General features: G+C 53.7%; 1 protein-coding gene and 1 long non-coding RNA gene across 2 annotated transcripts in view; one reads left to right on the forward strand and one right to left on the reverse strand.

Annotated features, from left to right (window-relative positions):
• HS1BP3 (HCLS1 binding protein 3) overlaps positions 1 to 5,630 on the forward strand; it is a 29,100-nt gene extending 23,470 nt beyond the window's left edge. Inside the window, exons 6-7 of the mRNA XM_049651994.1 lie at positions 532 to 646; positions 5,364 to 5,630. Coding sequence (XP_049507951.1) covers positions 532 to 646; positions 5,364 to 5,616 — 368 coding nt within the window. The 3' untranslated portion in view covers positions 5,617 to 5,630. The remainder of the gene's footprint in view (positions 1 to 531; positions 647 to 5,363) is intronic.
• Positions 641 to 11,611, reverse strand: LOC125937354 (uncharacterized). The gene is made up of 4 exons (XR_007462362.1): positions 11,158 to 11,611; positions 10,114 to 10,320; positions 8,522 to 8,663; positions 641 to 5,003 (listed from the first exon to the last, which is right to left on the reverse strand). It is a non-coding gene; the product is annotated as an uncharacterized LOC125937354 (long non-coding RNA).
• Positions 11,612 to 17,479: the final 5,868 nt, after the last annotated feature.

The raw sequence follows: 17,479 nt of genomic DNA on the forward strand, positions 1-17,479 counted from the left end.
CCACCCTAGCTGTGCTGTGACTCTGTACAATTTGGATTGTGATGAGAGATTTTGTGTTGCCTGCATAGACCCCACGGGAGGGTCCTGTGCAGAACTGGAAAGGGGAAAGCCGAGTGGCCTGGGAACTTCTGTATTTGTCCATAGGTCCGATCTTTCCTCATCACACCCAGCTTCTCATTCAGGGTGGAGAGTAGATGCTCCCCATTGATGCAGCCAGCACTTGGTGACCACCCACTGGGGCCAGGCTCTGCTGAGCCTGAGAACACATGGATGAGAAAGACACAGTCCTGGCCTCAGGACTCCCACAGGAGACCGGACATCCCCTGACAATTGTAGGGCAGCCTCTGAGCACCTGTCCCTTGCTCCCTTCCTGCCCCAACCTGGGCCCATTCCTCTGGTTCTTCTGTGCTCTGCCTTGTCCCTTGCTCACTGTCTCCTGGCTGGGCCAGGCCATCTCCACCCTGTCCCCCTCTGGCAGCTGAGGATGGGCCAGGACTTCCTCTGACCACTCTGCTCCTGCCTTCCCCACAGCCCTGAAGTTGTTTGAAGATCCTGATCTCGGCGGTGCTGTCCCCCTGGGTGACCCCTTGCTGCTGCCTGCCACCCATATGAGTGGAGGGCCCACGCCCCACCCGGAGCTGTTCAGGTACCACCTGCCCCCAGCGGTGCTCTGCCTGCTCTGAGAGTACCTGGACAGAGCCAGGGACCCATCTCAGTGTGGGAGCATCTCACCAGCTTTGGCCTCCAAGGAAGGCAGTCTTGGCTCATCAGAGGCAGGAGCCTATGAATGGGTGCCGGCCAGGGGGCAGTGGCAGGGATTGGGGCAGGGGGTGGGGGTGGTCAGCAGCCCAGGGCAGCTCAGCAAGTTCCAGAAAGGACTTCATGAATGCAAGTCTTTTTCTTTTCCTTTTCACACTCATACTTAAAAAGTTTATGTGAAGAATAATCAAATTAGGTAGTCGCAAGAGCAAGTGTAGCTGGCATAAATAGGTTTGGGAACAAGTCAAACGGACTCTTGGTAGCTCGCAGCTCTCCCAGAGGGAGGGAGCACAGATGTGCTGGACAGTGGCCGGACCCGGCAGGGTCCCATCAGCAGGTCTCCGAAGAAAGAGCGAGGCTTAGTCTGTTCCATGGGGGGCTCCTCCTTCCAGAGTGTGTGCCAGGCATCAGTGTGCTGGACTTTGCACGCTGCCTCAGTCAGTCCTCCAGCCCCCGACATAGGTGCTCTTATCTCCATTTTAGAGAATAGAGTGTGGGAAAGGTGACTGGCCCAAGGCCACAGCTCCCCAGGGACAGAGCCAGGATCGGAATCCAGCATACCGCCCACGCCCTGTCCTCCCCGTTCCTTCCAAGGACTCTCTAAGTACTTGGAGGAGACGCTGGGAGATCTGCCTCCCACCCTGGGCCAGCAACTCTCCCTGGGCTTCCGAGCATGCCTGGTATTGTGCGTCTCTGTTGGGTCACCTGTGCCCCCCAGAACGCGGCTGTGCTCGGCAATTTACAGGAAGCCGAGCCGTCTCTTTCCAAGAATGGTTACATGGAGCCGGGGCATGTGGTTCCGGAAGGCTGTCATCTGCACCCTCGTTAGCAGTCTCCGGCTGTTAGCCCCGTGAATGCCCACCAAACCTGAGTCACAGCGAAGGCCTCTTGTCTGTACATCTCCCCATGGCCCCTGGTATCTGTTCACTGTCATCCTGTGTCCTCACCCCTGACAACCCTGACAGGCTGGGAGAAGCTGGGGTCGTTACGTCTTCAGAGGAGAAACTGAGGCACAAGGAAGCAGAGCACTAGAGTCAACCCCAGGGAGGGTGGCAGGGCCCTGCTGAGTGTGTCCTGCCCAGGGAGGCTCTGCCATCTCCAGGACCCCGCGTGACCCAGGGAGGCCATTGCAGTGTGACTTTCCTGGCACAGCCTATTCTAAATCCATGACACCAGCACTTCCCGACCCATGTTCTTCAGAACTCCGTGCTCCCTTCAGAGGAGTTCTGTGGCCAGACAGCTGGGCAGTACCGGTGTTAAGCAGGACTCTGTGGGCATGAGTGGGAAACACCATGTAGCATTTCACATTCTTGTTGGTCCCTGGGACTTTTTCCTCTGTGGTGTCTCTTGGTGTCCCACAGAGCACTCTGGGAGCCACTGCTTTAGAGAACGTGAGTCCTGCAGCCCTGCCTTCACTCTGCCAGACATCTGGTGACAGAGAACTCACTTTTTGAGAGCGGGAGCCATGTTTTCTTCTGCTTTGTGCTGGCTCCGTGACTATCCAGGCAGTGATCGGGGTTCCTGATAGCAAACTTCTTAAACCTCATTCATTCACTGATGGCGTCACCCATCCATTCATTCTGTCACGGCCGTCAGCTAGCATGAAGTGTCACGGAGTGGCGTGCCCGACAGGATGCGGATAAGCCCCCAGTTCCCTCTTGCTGTGCAGCCACACCAGTGGGAGCCTTCCAGGTGTGGTCTTTAACCGAGGCCTGTCCTCTGCAGGGGCCTGGGGAGGAGAGGTGGGACTGGGGTCTTCAGAACTCCCCACAGCCTCTCCGTGGTTGACCTTGCACTAGCAGGACCTGGAAGAGAAGAAAGCTGGACCGTGCCTTAGTGGAACCTATTTCTAGCCGTGACTCAGGGAGCCCACGAGGAAAGGGGTGCCCCTGCAGCCACCTGTCGTCCGAATGTGACTGCCACCTCAGAGCAGCTTCTGATCGGTTCCGAGGGTATGGATAATTCAGTCCCTCTGAGCTTTTCCTGGGCTCCAGCCTCCTGTGGAAGATGCAGGAAGAACCGGCACCTGCCCCAGGAGGGTGCTGCCTGCAGGGAGCCGGGGCACGTGTGAGCTGAGTTTGTCAGGAGCTGCCTGCCTTGGGTTACACTTCTTGGCATCACCTCAAACCCGGGACAGCTGCCTCTCTTTGAAGGCCTGGCTTGGGCTGGTCCCTCCGGGTCTGGGCTGGGAGGATACCTTTTGCTCAACTTGTCTGCCATCCACAGAAGCTCTGAATTCTCCCTTCGGGGTGTGTCCCCCACCATGGGAGGCTGACCCAGGAAGCAGGCAGGGTGACCCAGAGCTCCTTTGGCAGCTGGTACTTGGCAGGCAGCCCCTCCAGGGGACGGTTGTGCCGGGCGCTCCACGCTCAGACAGGCCTCTTCGTAGCCCTGCTGATGTCTGAGCTGGATCCCATTTACAGATGGGGAGACTGAGGACCAGGGAAGTGGAGGTGATGAAGCGGACCTGAGGCCCCTGATGAAGGAGTAGCAGGAGCAGGATGGGACTGTGCTGTGGGCGCAGTGCTGTGCTTCTGGGTACACAGTGGCTCTGCAGCCCTGCTGGGTGGTGCCACCATCACCATCCTACAGATGAGGACACCGAAACGTGGAGAAGCCAAGTGGCCTATGCAAGCCCCCCACCCCAACCTGGGCCTTCTGCCTCCTACACCTATGCCCTCCCTCCCTGACCCCGGCCTGGCCGAATGAGGCCTGTTGAGATATCCTGAGACGCTTGGCCCAGGTGTGGGCTGCACCTGTCTGGATATTTCTGCTGGTCGGTGGCTGAAGAAGCATGTAAAGGGCCAGGAACCCTCATTTAGGAATTCAAACATCGGCCCTTGGATTTCAATGGGAATTTTCCATGTAACTCCGTGAAAGCCCCCAGGACAGTGTTACCAGACCCTCCCCCCTCCCCAAACCCGGGTCTCCTGCTGTGGTTCCAGATCTGACTGAACAGTGCACAGCTTCCCCCAGAGGGCAGGCTAGAGGCTGCTGTGCCCCTGGGAACGGGACGACAGTGTGCTGTCCTCCCTCTACCCGGCCGAAAGGAGAGTATGAAAGCACTGGTCAGGGCATTCTTAGCGTCTTGTGGAAGCGAGAGCGTCCCTGAAATGACCTCATCCAGCCCCTCACCAATTGGGAAATGAGGCCCAGGGAGGGGAGGAGACCTGTCAGTCACTTGCCTTGCAGTTCTTCTTGCTTTGGGTCTTCTCTGAATCACCGTGTCCCAGATGGGACTGTCATCTGTCAAGGGACAGAAAAGTGGACAGCAAGTGTCCTGGAGCCTGACCCAGGGAGAATTCCGAGGAGACACAGGTGTGTGGAGGTTATCACAGAGTCCCAAGGGAAAAGAGGACTCCCTGAGGAGGCAAGAGGGGTCTGGGTCAGGTCCTTAGAGGCAAAAGATCCAGCAAGTGTCACCTGAAAAGCCTTGGGGGCCTGTGGCCTCAGTGTAAGGAGGGATCCTCCACCCTGGAGAAACCCCAACCTGGGAGGGCTTCATTGCATTGGTGTCCCAGGAGGGCAGACACACCCAAGAGACCCACCCATCCCCAGGCCAAGTCTTGTTCCTTCACAAGCTGGCCATGGGCCCCAAGCAAAGCCCTTTATCTCTGTACTTCAGCTTTCATATCTGGAAAATGGGGCTAATACCTGCTACCAAACAGTGTCTTGTGATTATTCAGTGAGTTAACGAATGTGGAAATGCCTGGCCGCAGTAGGTATTCAGCACAATGTTGATTGGATGGGTGGGTGGGTAGTGGATGGATTGAATGGGTCTTGCATTGTGCATCTGGTCTCCAGAAATTGAGTTCCTCCACCAGGAGCTGGTAGCAGGAGCTCCCTCAGGCAAAGAGGGCAGAACCAGGTTGTGGCACACTTTTCTTAACTGCCATCTGGTACCTGGGGCTGGTCCTGTGTGACCATCACACTGCTGCGGGCTTTAGTCCCACCCAGCGATGGCTGTCAGGTCCTGGGCCATGGTGGCTCTAACCCTCAGTAGGCTATCTGGCACCCGTGTGGCCCTCAGTGGGCACCATGGATGGGCAGCCCCACCCCACAGTGGTCAGAGCCCCTTATTTATTCTTTCTCTGGCTGAACTTGGCCTAGATAAGGGCTCAGCTTCTGAAGTCTGATGCCTTGGTTCTGACTCAGGCACTGTCACATGCTGTCATCTCAGGCGGGTAGCTTGGCCTCCTGGGGCTTGAACATCCACATCTGCTGGGTGGAGATCAGCCGTGCCCCTAAAGGGTTTGGGGATAAAACAAGATAATATGTCCAAAGTGCCTGGCACAGAGCAGGCACTTTGTATCTGGCAGCTGTTGCTATTATTTCTTGAGAGGTTGAAGGACAAGCCACCTACAGGGCCATCGTCTAGAGTGGGACCACCTGAAAAGGAGGCTCAGAGGCCGCCAAGGGGCTGGCTCTGCTCCGGCTGTGTTGTGCGGCTGCAGGGAAGGAGAAGCCTCCCCTCAGTCCTCCCCGGGGGCAGGATGGGGGAAGGCCAGGTTGGGGCGGGGCCTGGGCACAGTCCCCAGGAGTGCCTTGGGCCTTGCTCCCTTTGCGGGAGATTCTATTCAGGGCTTTCCCCTCTGGTTCCCTAGAGTTGAAGAAGACTTGGACCAGATTCTGAACCTGGGGGCCGAGCCCAAGCCCCAGCCTAAGCCCAGACCACCAGTGGCAGCTAAGCCAGCGCTACCCAGAAAGCCAGCTGTGCCCCCCAAAGCGGGCCTGCCTGAGGCTGTGGCGGAGCAGCGGAAGCAGCAGCAGCAGATTCAAGCCATGGACGAGATGGACATCTTGCAGTATATCCGGGACCATGATGCACCTGGCCAGGCCACCCCCAGCCTCTTCTGACCCTCCCACCCCTGTGCTTCTGACCCTCCCACCCCTGTGCTGGCCCTGGGCTGTCAGAGCCTCTCCCCTGCAGGGATGTGGTGAGGTGGGCACATGCCCTGCTGGGGTGGGACCTGTATTCCCAAGGGAGGGGGGTGGCCACCCAGGTCACAGGACCCCTGTACTACTACCTTGTTCCTTTTTTGTTTTGTCTGGAGTGTCAGAGAACCCTGTGGGGCACAGAGAGAGAGGTCACCATAGGAATTGGAGCCCAAATTGTCTCAGCCATGTGGCTGTGGAGGGAGAGCTAACCAGCTCAGCCCCCAGAATAAAGGGTGACCAGAGGGGCTCCAGGAAACTGTATCCACTGCATAGTAGGGAGGGTCTGCCCAGCCTGGGGGGAGGGGGTGGAGTCCCTGGGATGTATGGCTCCTGGGGACCTGTAGGCTCTGAGAAGGTCCCCAGGGGATGGGTGCTGAGTGGGTGCCTGAGAGAGCTCTTGGTTGGGCAGGGTGTCCCCAACCCTGGGCTGGCTCTGGTCACCAGGTGCTAATACGCAGCATGGAAACTTCCCATGTTTCCAACTTGAGGGAGACCTGAAGCCCAGCCCTGCCTCTCAAGCCTGACAAGCCGCTGGTCTCCCTCCCTCCTCCTTTCCCAGGGAAGGCCTGGCCACACATTGGCCTTTTGGGGCCTCTGGCCCCATGGCCAGTATCCAGCTTTGCAGCTCTGAGCAGAATGGTCATAGCATCCTCTAGCGCTCTGCCTGGGCCTGGAGCTGGGGTGTTCTACTCCCAGTGGGCCTCGGCAGGACGCTCTTGGCTGCCACTTCGAGCACTCTGTCCAGTGGCACATGCGGCCAGGCCTCCCCTGTCCCCCAGATCTGGACATGCTCACTGGCCTTTCAGCAGTCGGGGCCGCCTTTCCAGGGAGAAGGAGCCCTGTGCCGGAGCAGGGCCAGTGCCTTAGACTTCTCCTGGATGCCCCACACCCCGGCACGCGGGTCTGCGCATGGCACAGCGCTCAGGAAATTCTCAGTGAATGATCTTTAATAGAGCAAAGAATCTCTTTTTTGATATATTCTTTGTGTCCAGAACTAGTTTTTAACGAAACACAGTTTTTAATGAAACACAACCACTGTTGTCCCTTGGCTTTTCCTGCTTGACAGAGACATTGGAAGGGGGTTTGGGGCTAGGCCCCCAGACGCTTTCCTGATCAGGGCCAACAGCCAGCCCTGAGGGAGGCCACCTGGCCAAGCTGGATTCTTGCCGCCTTCAGAGTCTCTAGAACCCTGCTTCTGCGCTGTGCCTGGTCCTGCAGGGCAGGGGGAGGGGGGAGCACTCCCTCTGCCCTGTGCTGTGTCTCATGCACCCTGGCACCCTCGTCAGCTGTCTAGTCTGAGAAGACTGCCATCCCCTAGCCTGGGCCAGAGCGACAGGAAATCGGGACTTGTGAGGTCTGAGAGCTGAATGCCTTCTCCTCTGGCCTCACCCGGCCTCCAAGGCCGCTCTCCCCAGGGCCCAGCGCTGGCCCCGGTGGCTGCACTTCCCTTTCACTGCCAGACCTCCACGTCCCCACCCCGGAAGGCTTCGGAAGGAGTGAGTGCCGACGTGAGGGCTGCCTCTCTGTTCCCTCTCCTATGCCAGCTCCCCACCCACCACCTCCCACCAGCTGTGGCATAGGGGCAGAGGGCTCAGCTGGCAGGTGCCTGGAGCCCTTGGGGGCTGGCCCACTGGAAAGGGTCACAGATGGAACCTGCCATTGTGGTATGGGTGGTGTGGGTTCGTCCACTGTGTCTGGTGCTGCCTAGACACTCATGAAGATGTGCACGTCCCCAGTAATGATGCTCAAACTGTGGCTGGTTCTCCACCATGGGTCTGTGACCTACTGGTGAATTGATGACACCCAGTAATCCAATAAAGTTCATGTCAGTGACTCATTCCAACATTTTTTACTGGTGTCTTTTTCTGTGCCTGGGCTGAGGGGGAACTGTGGGGGAGGGCATCTATTAACAGTGAGCTCAAGGGAAGCTGTCCTTGAAGGACCCTGGGGTCTGCCACAGCTCCACTTAGCCCTCCAGGCTGCTGCCTGGTAGGGCGAGTTGAGGCCAGAGGGAAGATTCCACTGTGTAAACTGAGCCAGAGGGACTAGAAGCCCAGGCCCTGTAGGGGTCATTGAGTCAGTCACTGGCCAGCCAGGACTCTTGAAACAGTTTGGAAAGAAGACCCTTCCCTTCTCCAGACTTACTATCTCCTTAGAGTGGGGACTGGCCCAGGCTTGGACTGGTCTTAGGCCCTTTACTCTCTGATATCACACAGCCCTACCAAATAAACCCCTCCATCCATACACAAGCCTGTCCTGGCCCCCACACTCCTGCCTGAGCTCAGATTCTGAAGTGCTGCTTTGTGCCTGGGCCCCAGAGGTCCTGGGCAGCCTCTTCTGTGACACTGACAGTGGCTGGAGAACTAGATATGGGTCCCCAGGAGCCAGGGAGGCCCCAAGCAGGGACAGCCTGTGGGCCAACATTGGCCTCCCCATACCGCTTGGTTTTGGATCTCATAGCCAAGCTTGAATTGGGGTCTTGGCTCCCAGGAATAAACAGTTGGGCTCTTCTGAGAAGGAGCCCACAGCCAAGAGCCTGCAGCCGAGAGCTCACTGTACAGAGAAAACCGAGAAGTCAAGTTTGGGGCAGCAGCCTTTGTTAGGAAGCCCCTGTGAGCCTTGCAGACAGGATGTGCTGTCTGTGGCAAGGGCCCCGCTCCCTTCCTGCATTGTTCCTCTCAGGAAGCCGGAGCTCAGTTCTTCTGGAAAGTCCCCATTCTAGCTCCTGTCCCAGCCAGGCCATACAATGGGGCTGACTGGAAAGTGCCCACCTTCTGAGCTCTGGTGTCCCGTGATCACGTCCCTGCAACTGTCTAGAACTCACCTGGCCTCCACGTGCACGGTGGGGGGGCTGCCTGCAGCTCAAGTCCTCATACTGGATGCATCAAGACAGCACAAGTCCAGCCTCTCTTCGGGGCCCTCTGGCCTTAATGCCCAGCTGCCACCTTGATGGCACTTGATACACTCTGTGTGGAGATTAAACACCCAGCGTTAAGCTTTGGTTTGTCTCTGCCCTGGAATCTGCAGGGAGGCCTCATGTGGAAAACCATGTTCAGTTCTCCGGCTCCCCGAGTGTCCAGCTGAGCAAATCCTGGGGAAAGAGAAGGGCACTGGAGCTGCTCTCCCTGGCAAGGCGGCTCTGGCCAGACAGCAGGTGCCTCCCAGTGCTGCTGGGTCTTTGCTGTCCAGAGCGGGCACAGTCAACACTCAGAGGCTTTTTGAATGGCTGACCTTTCAGTGGCCAGTTTTGGATGCAAACTCTGACCACTCCAAACCATTCCTTGTCAATGCCCTGAGGCCTCGGGGTGGGGATAACTGATGAAGGACCCTTAGAGAAATCAGCCATCCGGCTCTGGGCATGGAAGGGTCTAGGTTTCAGTCTAGCTCAGCTGTGTGACACCCTCCCACCCCATAGCCCACAGTGCCAAGTGAAGGGGCCAGGTAGACTGACTTCCTCTTCGTGCTGAAGGAGATTCCATAGGCTGGTCAGACTCTAGCTCATCGCGGAGGGACCCCTGCCCAGGACGAGCTGGACACTAATGGGAAATGGCAGGCTGTTGGATGGGTGGTCAGGAGGCACTGGCACCCTCAGCCCAGTGCCCAGCGCGCAGTGCCCAGCGCCCAGCCTGGGCACTGAGCACAGATGGCAGGTGCTGTGTTCCATACAACATGGTGAATGAAACAGCACAGTGAGAATAACCTGGAGTTCCAGTGTTAATCCCTCTCGTGGCTGACCTCGGGCTCTTGTTTTCCATGGCTCGGCCACCAAAGACAGCTGAAGGATTTCATTTCTCAGCTGGCATTCAGGATAAAACCACAGCTTCTGGAGCGGGGCTTATGGGCTGAGCCCCTGGCCTCAGTAAGCGGAATCCCTACTGACAACTTTCAGAGGCACTGATGTCTCTCTGACAACTCAGCAAATAGCAGCCTCTAAATTGGTTTTTTAGTAAAGCTGAGTTAGCTCCCTCCAGCCCAACTGGCCAATCAGGCCATCAATCAGTGAGGAGAGGGAGGCCAGGGCTAAGCAGGAGGCACAGCCTGGTGCTCAGGGGACGCAGGGAGCGGGAGGCCCCACGAACATTGCCTGAGCACCTCCGGGGTACAGTACCTTTCCCAGGCACGACGGAGGACGCAAAGATGGAAAAACATGAGCTGGTAAAGCTGGATCTGCCACGAGCCATGCTGAGCCCTGACTCTCGGTTCTGTTCTTTGGGCCACCTGCCCAAACAGCAGACTCAGCTGAAAGAGGCCCCTTGCTCATCCTGTGCAGGCTCCTCCCCGTCTCCTGTCCTCTCTGACACCTGCCAGCCCGGAGCATTGGTGTAACCTGAGCCCGGCTCTCAACCTGAGCCCAGCTCTCCCGGCTGCTGTAAGAAAGTATCACAAATTGAGCGGCTCTGAACAACAGGACCTTACTCTTTCCCAGTTCTGGAGGCCGGAAATCCAAAATCAAGGTGTTGACAGGGCCACACTCTCTCCGAAGTCTCTAGGGGAGAATCCTTCCCTGCTGCTTCCAGATTCTGGTGGTTGCTGGCACTCCTTGCAGTTCTTGGCTTGTCGCTGCATCCCTCCCAACTCTGTCTTCATGTGGCCATCTCTTCTGTGTCTTCTCTGTGTCTGTGTCTTGTAAGGACACCAGTCACTGGATTAGGACCCAGTATAGAAAATCCAGTATGATCTCATGTTACCTTAATGACATCTGCAAAGACCTGGTTTCCAAATAAGGTGTGGTTCATGGCTTCCAGGTGGATGTGAATTTGGGGAGGATGATGTTCTGCCCAGTACAGTCACTAAGGGACTGGGACCTTCAAAGCAGGCTGACTTACTCGATAGCAGAGCGATGATTTCTGCATCTTTGGGGCCAGGCAAAGACCTTCTCTGAGGGCCTGTTGGGTGCCATTTGATACTTACCATGGAAGGTTTGGGAGACGCTGGAATCAACATGCCGCTAATCATCCCAGCCTTTGTACATTGCTTGTAACCAGAGGTGGGAGCAGGACACACCGGGGATGTGACATGTGGAACTCTAGGTCCTTCCCCACATGGCCAAGGTGTGGCCTGACCCTGCCCCACCCCCCACCCCCCCACCTGTGGGCCATCGTGCCTCCCCTTCCCCAATGCAGTGGCAGGCCCAGAATGGTCTAAATTACTTCCTGTTCTAAGCCATTGGGTGTTGGAGGCAAGGTGAGGCAGGCAGCATCCCATCCTGTCTTGTCCCATCCTGTCCTGTCCAAGCCACGGCCTCTGTGCCATCCTGTGGCCTCTGTGGGTATTTCAGCAGTACCCTGTCACCTCCTCCCTGTCTCTGTCGGGGAGGGAGCAGGGAGGGAAGGGTCTTTGTTGGACACTCTCCACATGCCAGGGGCAGAGTACTCTCATTGGCAGCTGCCACCTGAAATGCCCAAACTTCCTGATCAAAAGTTGCATGTCATTATTAAATAGGAAAACTTCAAAACTTACTAAAAGATGACTGTCTGGAGCAAGCTGTGGCACAAAATGGAGAGTCAGCGGTGCTCAGAGCAGTTCTGGGGAACAGCGGGCTGCGTCCCCTTCCTAGAGGGTGGCCTGGAGGGGCCACGGCACTTCCTGCTCAGCACCCTGGCTCTGGACGCCCAGACGCTCTCCCAGGCAGCTGGCTGCCGGGCTGCCCTCTTGCCGTCACCCCTTCGTCTTCTCACAGGGCCTCTGAGGAAGGTGGAAAGGGCTCTGACAAAGCTGACGGTGGGTGGGGGTGGGGGGGACCGGCCTCCAGAGCGTGAGAGCTGCTGGCTGACTCCCTGGGTGCCCGGGGGGGCTTTCTTCAGTTGGTTTTCTTCCTTTGTGAGACCTCTCTCGACTTCCCCATGTGTGCGTTTCTGCTTTTCCTTTTGGTTTAATAGCCACTTTGCTGATTTCCCCCAGCAAGTGCTGTGGGTCCCAGTAGGTGATTCTTTCAGAGTAGACGGCAGAGCAGCTGACTTCTTGTCCTCCTGATGGTCCCCCGCCCCCCCCCCCCCGGCCCCCATGGTCTCTCCAACCATCAGGAGCAGCAGACAGGCTCTGCTTGAGCCACTGGTGGCCCGGGGGCCTCATTTTACTGCCTGGTGGTCTGGGATTCTCATCAGGCTCGTTGGGTTTTATGGGTGGCCCTGGGATTGGAACCCCGACCTCGCAGACTGTAAAATCCACCAGCATGGGAATGGAAAATTCTGCAGCACCTTGGTGAAAGTTTGGCAGGTTTTTCAAAGTTGACCATGAATTTACCACAATGATCTAACAAATCTACTTCCATGCATATACCCAAAGGGAAAGGGAAATCTATGGCCCCACAAAGACTTGTATACAACAGCAGCTTGATTCATCACAAACAGTGGAAACAACCAACAAGCCCATGAGCTTGCCAATGGACAAGCAAAACGTGTGTGTCTGCGTGGGGTAGACACGCAATGGGGTATTACCCAGCGGTAAAAAACAAAGTGCTGACACCTGTTACAATGTGACTCAATCTCAAAAACATCAGGCTGAGTGAAAGTTGCCAGGGTCAAAAAGACACAGAGTGGGCAGTGGGTTAAGCGTCCAACTTCGGCTCAAGTCATGATCTCAAGGTTTGTGGGTTCGAGCCCCGCATGGGACTCTGTGCTGACACCTCAGAGCCTGGAGCCTGCTTTAGATCCTGTGTCTCCCTCTCTCTGCCCTTGCCTTGCTTGTACTCTCTCTCTCAAAAATAAATAAACATTAAAAAAAATTTTTTTAAAGATCACAGAGTGTATGATTCTATTTCTATGAAATTTCCAGAAGAGACAAATCCTCAGAGACAGAAAGTAGATAAGTATTTGCCTCAGGCTGGAGGTCAAAACAAACAGTGACTGCAAACAGACACAAAGGATCTTTTGGGGGGGTGATGGAAATGTTTTAAAATTGGTTTGCTGTAATGATTGCACAGGTCTATAAATCCACTGAAATTATTTTATTGCACACATAAAAAGGATGAATTTTAAATTAAATTATACCTCAATAAAACGGTTTTAGAAATTAATGACTGGCACATGAAACAAGCAAACCACCCCACGGGCAGCAGAGTGCAGTGGCTGAAAGTATGGGTCAGCTCTTTGCTCTCCTGCCTGCTGGCTGTGTGGCTCTGGGCCAGTTACCTACTCTCTCTGGGCCTTGGTTTCCTCACCTGTAAAATGGGGATAATAATCGCACCTGCTTCATTAGGGTAGTTATAAGAAGATGAGTTACTGTTTGTAAAGTTCTTTGATCAATGTCTGATGCCTAGTACACATTCTATGTGAATCTTTAAAATTCTGAGCACTGTTACTCAGTTGTTTATTGCAGAACAAGCAATTCTGGGGTTCAAGTGCTCCTTCTCTTCCTCTGAGAGTGAGAGCCAGACCTTTGGAGAAGGGGGAGTCATGGGGCTTGCTGTATGAAGGCGGCTGTAGGTGAGAGGCTGTGTCGTTTTATGCCAGCCTCTGGGCTTATCTGAGCCGCAGTCTGCCCCTCTGCCACGTGGGCAGCCCGCTCTGCCACGTCTCGTGGGGTGGGGGTCGTGGGAGACGGTCCATGTGGCACATGTGTCGTCTGAGATCCACAAAGGGGTCTGGTGGATGGGGGTTTGGGGATGTGACCAGGGTCCTAGATCTGGATGAGCCATGGAGGGCGACCATAGGGAGGATAGATAGAACATGCTGGAAATGAGCCTCCGGAGAAGACGTCATTCTGATGAGGATTACTAATAACACCTGCAGGGCTGTGGCAGCAGGGAGCTCATCCCAGTGCACCCCGCACCCCAGACCAAGTACAGCTTTCCCAGCACCATGGAGACAAGGAAATAAACACATTGCTTCCCCCTCCTGGCCCCTGACCTTTTGTTCAGAGCAACTGGCTAGGCGGGGCTGGGAAGGGAAAGTCCGGGGGGAGAAAGGTTTCTGGCTGTTCTGGCGGCTTGTGGCCCGCCTGGCCTGTGAGGGGGCCTGGAGGTGATGCCCCTTCCTCTTGATGCCTTGAGCCTCCCCCAACCTCCTCGTTTCCCTGCTTGCTCTGGGCAGGACTGGGGGTGGGGTTCCTGCATTCTCCTTTGGAAAGAAGCCACAACCACAAAGATATATGCAAATGTTCATAGCGCCATTATTCATAACAGACCCAACCAAAGGAAAGAACCCAAGTATCCATGAGCTGGTTAACAGATAAACCAACAAGTACATCCCTACAGTGTGATACTGCTCAGCAAAGAAAAGGAAAATACTTATAGATACGATGACACGGTGAATGTCTCAGAAACAGGCTAGGTGAAAAAAAATGAGACCCCCACAACTGCATACTGTGTGGTTCCATTTATATGAAATTCTAGAAAAGGCAACACTATAGTAACAGAAAACAGATCAGTGGTTGCCTGGGGCTGGGGCTGGGGCTGGGCAAAGGGGCATGAGGAAACTTTCTGAGGTGGCAGAAATATTCTACAATTTGAGCATGAGTATCAACAAAACTCATTAAACTTCGCACTTAAAATAGGGGAATTTTTACTGTATGTAAATTATACTTCCATAAAGCTGTTGAAAGAGGAACCATAGTACAAAACTAAACAGAGTCTTACCATTTAATCCAGCAATCATGTTCCTTGGGATTTACCCAAATGAGTTAACAATTTATATCCACACCAAAACCTGCACACCAATGTTTATAGCAGCTTTATTCTTATTTTCCAAAACTTGGAAATAACCAAGATGTCCTTCAAGAGGCGAATAGATAAACAGTGATCTATCTAGACAATGGAATATTGTTCAGCACTAAAAAGAAATGAACTATCGGGCCACCTGAGTGGCTCAGTCAGTTAAGCATCTGACTTCAGCTCAGGTCATGATCTCACAAGTTTGTGGGTTCAAGCCCCGCGTCGGGCTCTGTGCGGACAGCTCAGAGCCTGGAGCCTGCTTCTGATCCTGTGTCTCCCTCTCTCTCCGCCCCTTCCCTGCTCACACTATGTCTCTCTCTCACTCTCAAAAAAGAAAAAGAAAAAGAAATTAAAAAAAAAAGAGAAATGAATTATTAAGGTATGAAAAGACACGGAGGAACCTGAAACGCACATGAAAGAAGTCAATCAAAAAAGACCACGTGCTGTATGATCCCAACTATATGCCATGCTGCAAGAGGCAAAATTGTGCAGACAGCAAAAGGATCCATGATTACCAGGGACTGAGGGGGCAGAGGGATGAATGGGTAGAGCACAAGGAATGTTTAGGGCAGTGAGACTACTCTGTATGATACTATAATGATGGATACTTGTCACTATATGTCCAAACACATAGGATGTACAACATCAAGAGTGAGCCCTAATGTAAACCATGGGCTTTGATGATGTGATGTATCTGTGCAGGTTCATCATTTATAACAAATGCACCACTCTGGTGGGGGATGTTAATAATGGGAGAGGTGTGTGCAGGCAGGGGGGTATATGGGAACTCTCTACACTCCCTATTTAATTTTGCTGTGAACTAAAAATTGCTCTAAAATATAAAGTCTATTTTTTTTTAAAAAAAAGAAGAACCACAAGTTGAGGCTTCTGACCCAGAAGATGTCTCCTACTCCTGCCACCCCAGACCATGCCCCACCTTCAATGACGTCGCCTATAGCCTCCAGGGAGCCCTGGGTTCCAGCTGAAGCTCACAAACGTTTGGTTGATGGTGGGAGGGGTTCCTGGTCCAGCAGATGGGCAAATCGCAGGGAAGGAGCTGGAAGCCTCCTGTGAAGGGAGAGACCCGCCCCAGATTTCCCTGGGGGGTATGAGGGGTCAAAATCCCGTCAGCCTGGAAGCACTGACTGGCCTTGGTTCCCTGAAAGCTTATCTCTCTTCTGTATGATTTCCATCTTTCCTTCCTCCTCCCTGTAGTTGTCCTGGACAGGCAGATGGAGAGGATTTATTGCAAGATGGTGCAGTGCCTTTCAGAGGTGGGTAAGATCCCCTGAGCAAATCCATGGAGCTGCACAGCCAGGTCTTCCTACTTCTCATGGGATGAGGCTGGAGGACCCCATTACCAGGAAACCATGCCACGGACTCTCCCAAAGGCCTCATCGAGCTCCAGGGGCTTGGGCTCCATTGACCTTCAAGAAAATGAGCTTTCCTTGGGGGAGACTCAGGGGTCCACCTGGACCCCGGGAGTGGGCTTTGGAGTCTCAGTCCTGCTGAAGGCCTCCACCAGCTCTCCCTCTGGGTCAGAGAGTGCATGGACCTTTGCTTGCTGGAAGATCAAGGAAGTCCTGTCATGTGGTTCTCAAGGGGCAGAGAGCCAAAGACTACTCACGAGGCCCTGTGAGAGCAGCAGGTCAGGGTGTTGGTAGGGGTCAGGGCCAGGCCTCTGCCTCCCAGGAGAGTCTCATCCTGCTTCAGGCATTGGTCAGAGAGTTGTTTTGTTTTGTCCCATGGTCACTTAAAGGTGGACGCCCTACACGGCTACATACAAGGAGGTTTACACAGGTCACTTCACTTTCCCTAATGTCATCCTGAGGTGCTATTATTGTTAATTAGTGAGAGGGAGCTCCTGCTGCGGCCCCTGCCTGTTCCTGAGGTAATTTTTCTCTTGGCATTGGTTTCTTTGGGCTCAGCTTGTGGAACATGCCCTTAGCCTGAGGCTGAATGGTCCCAAGTTTAGAGAGAGGAGAGGAAGGAGCTCAGAGCCCCAATCCAAGAACTGGGTCCCCAGGCTCATGCTGAAATCAGGACAGACCTACCATAAAAATGACAAAGCACCTGGGCAAGCTCTCCAAAGCACCTGGGCAAACCCCCAGGCCCACCCCTCCCCCTCCTCAAGGGGTGTAAGTGTGCCCTTGTCCCCAACTGTCACTCACCTGTGAAAAGTCCTGGGCCTGCTCTCTGGAGGGGCTTAGCTCGTCATAATTATTTTGGTTCTTCTATGAACATGAATTTGCTCATGTTTTTCTAACTCTTTTCAAGTTGATTTTGATCATGTATATTTTTCTAGAAAATCGTCCAGATGTCAGATACATATCATGTTATTTTATTAGTTTAAAATTTGTCTTCATATTGGTGGTTAATAGTGCAATTTTCTTTTTAGGGTTTTTTTTATTCTCCTTTCTTAATTGGTTATATTTGTAAGAAATTTATTCTATACATCTTTACAAAGAACCAGTTTTTGGTTTTAAAGATCTGTTTGACTTAATTTTCATTGTGTGTGTGTGTGTGTGCATGTGTGTGTGAGTGTGTGTGTGTGTGTGTGTGTGTGAGCAGAGGAGTGGGGAGAGGGGCAGAGAGAGAGAGAGAGAGAGAGAATCCCAAATAGGGTCCAGGCTCAGTGCAGAGCCTGACATGGGGCTCGATCCCACCACAACCCTGGGATCAATGACTTGAGCCAAAATCAAGGGTCTGATGCCCAACTGACCAGGCTCCCCTACTTCTTTTCCATCTAATTCATTAATTTCCACTTTAACTGTGTCCATTTCTCCTTTTTTTTAAGTTCTTTTTTTTTTTTAGAATTACATTTTTAATTTACTTTCCCTTTTTCGTTGTTACTTTTAAAAACACAGAAGGCCACAGAATTTTCTCTGGCACAGTTTGGGTCACCTCCCACAGACTTCAAAATGTTCTCATTTTCATTAATTTTTGGAAGTCTAAATTCATAGTTTCTATTTCCTGTTTAAAAGTGAAGAGCTCTTCTAAATACTGATACTGCTGATATGTTTGTGCTTTTGCTTCCAACGTTTTATCACTATTATTATTATTATTATCCCTCTGTGATTCATTTCTAGTCTTATTGCATTATGGTCTGAGAATGGGAATCTGTAGGATTTC

The sequence above is a fragment of the Panthera uncia genome, assembly GCF_023721935.1.
Source record: "Panthera uncia isolate 11264 chromosome A3 unlocalized genomic scaffold, Puncia_PCG_1.0 HiC_scaffold_12, whole genome shotgun sequence".
In the NCBI taxonomy this organism is placed as follows: Eukaryota; Metazoa; Chordata; class Mammalia; order Carnivora; family Felidae; genus Panthera; species Panthera uncia.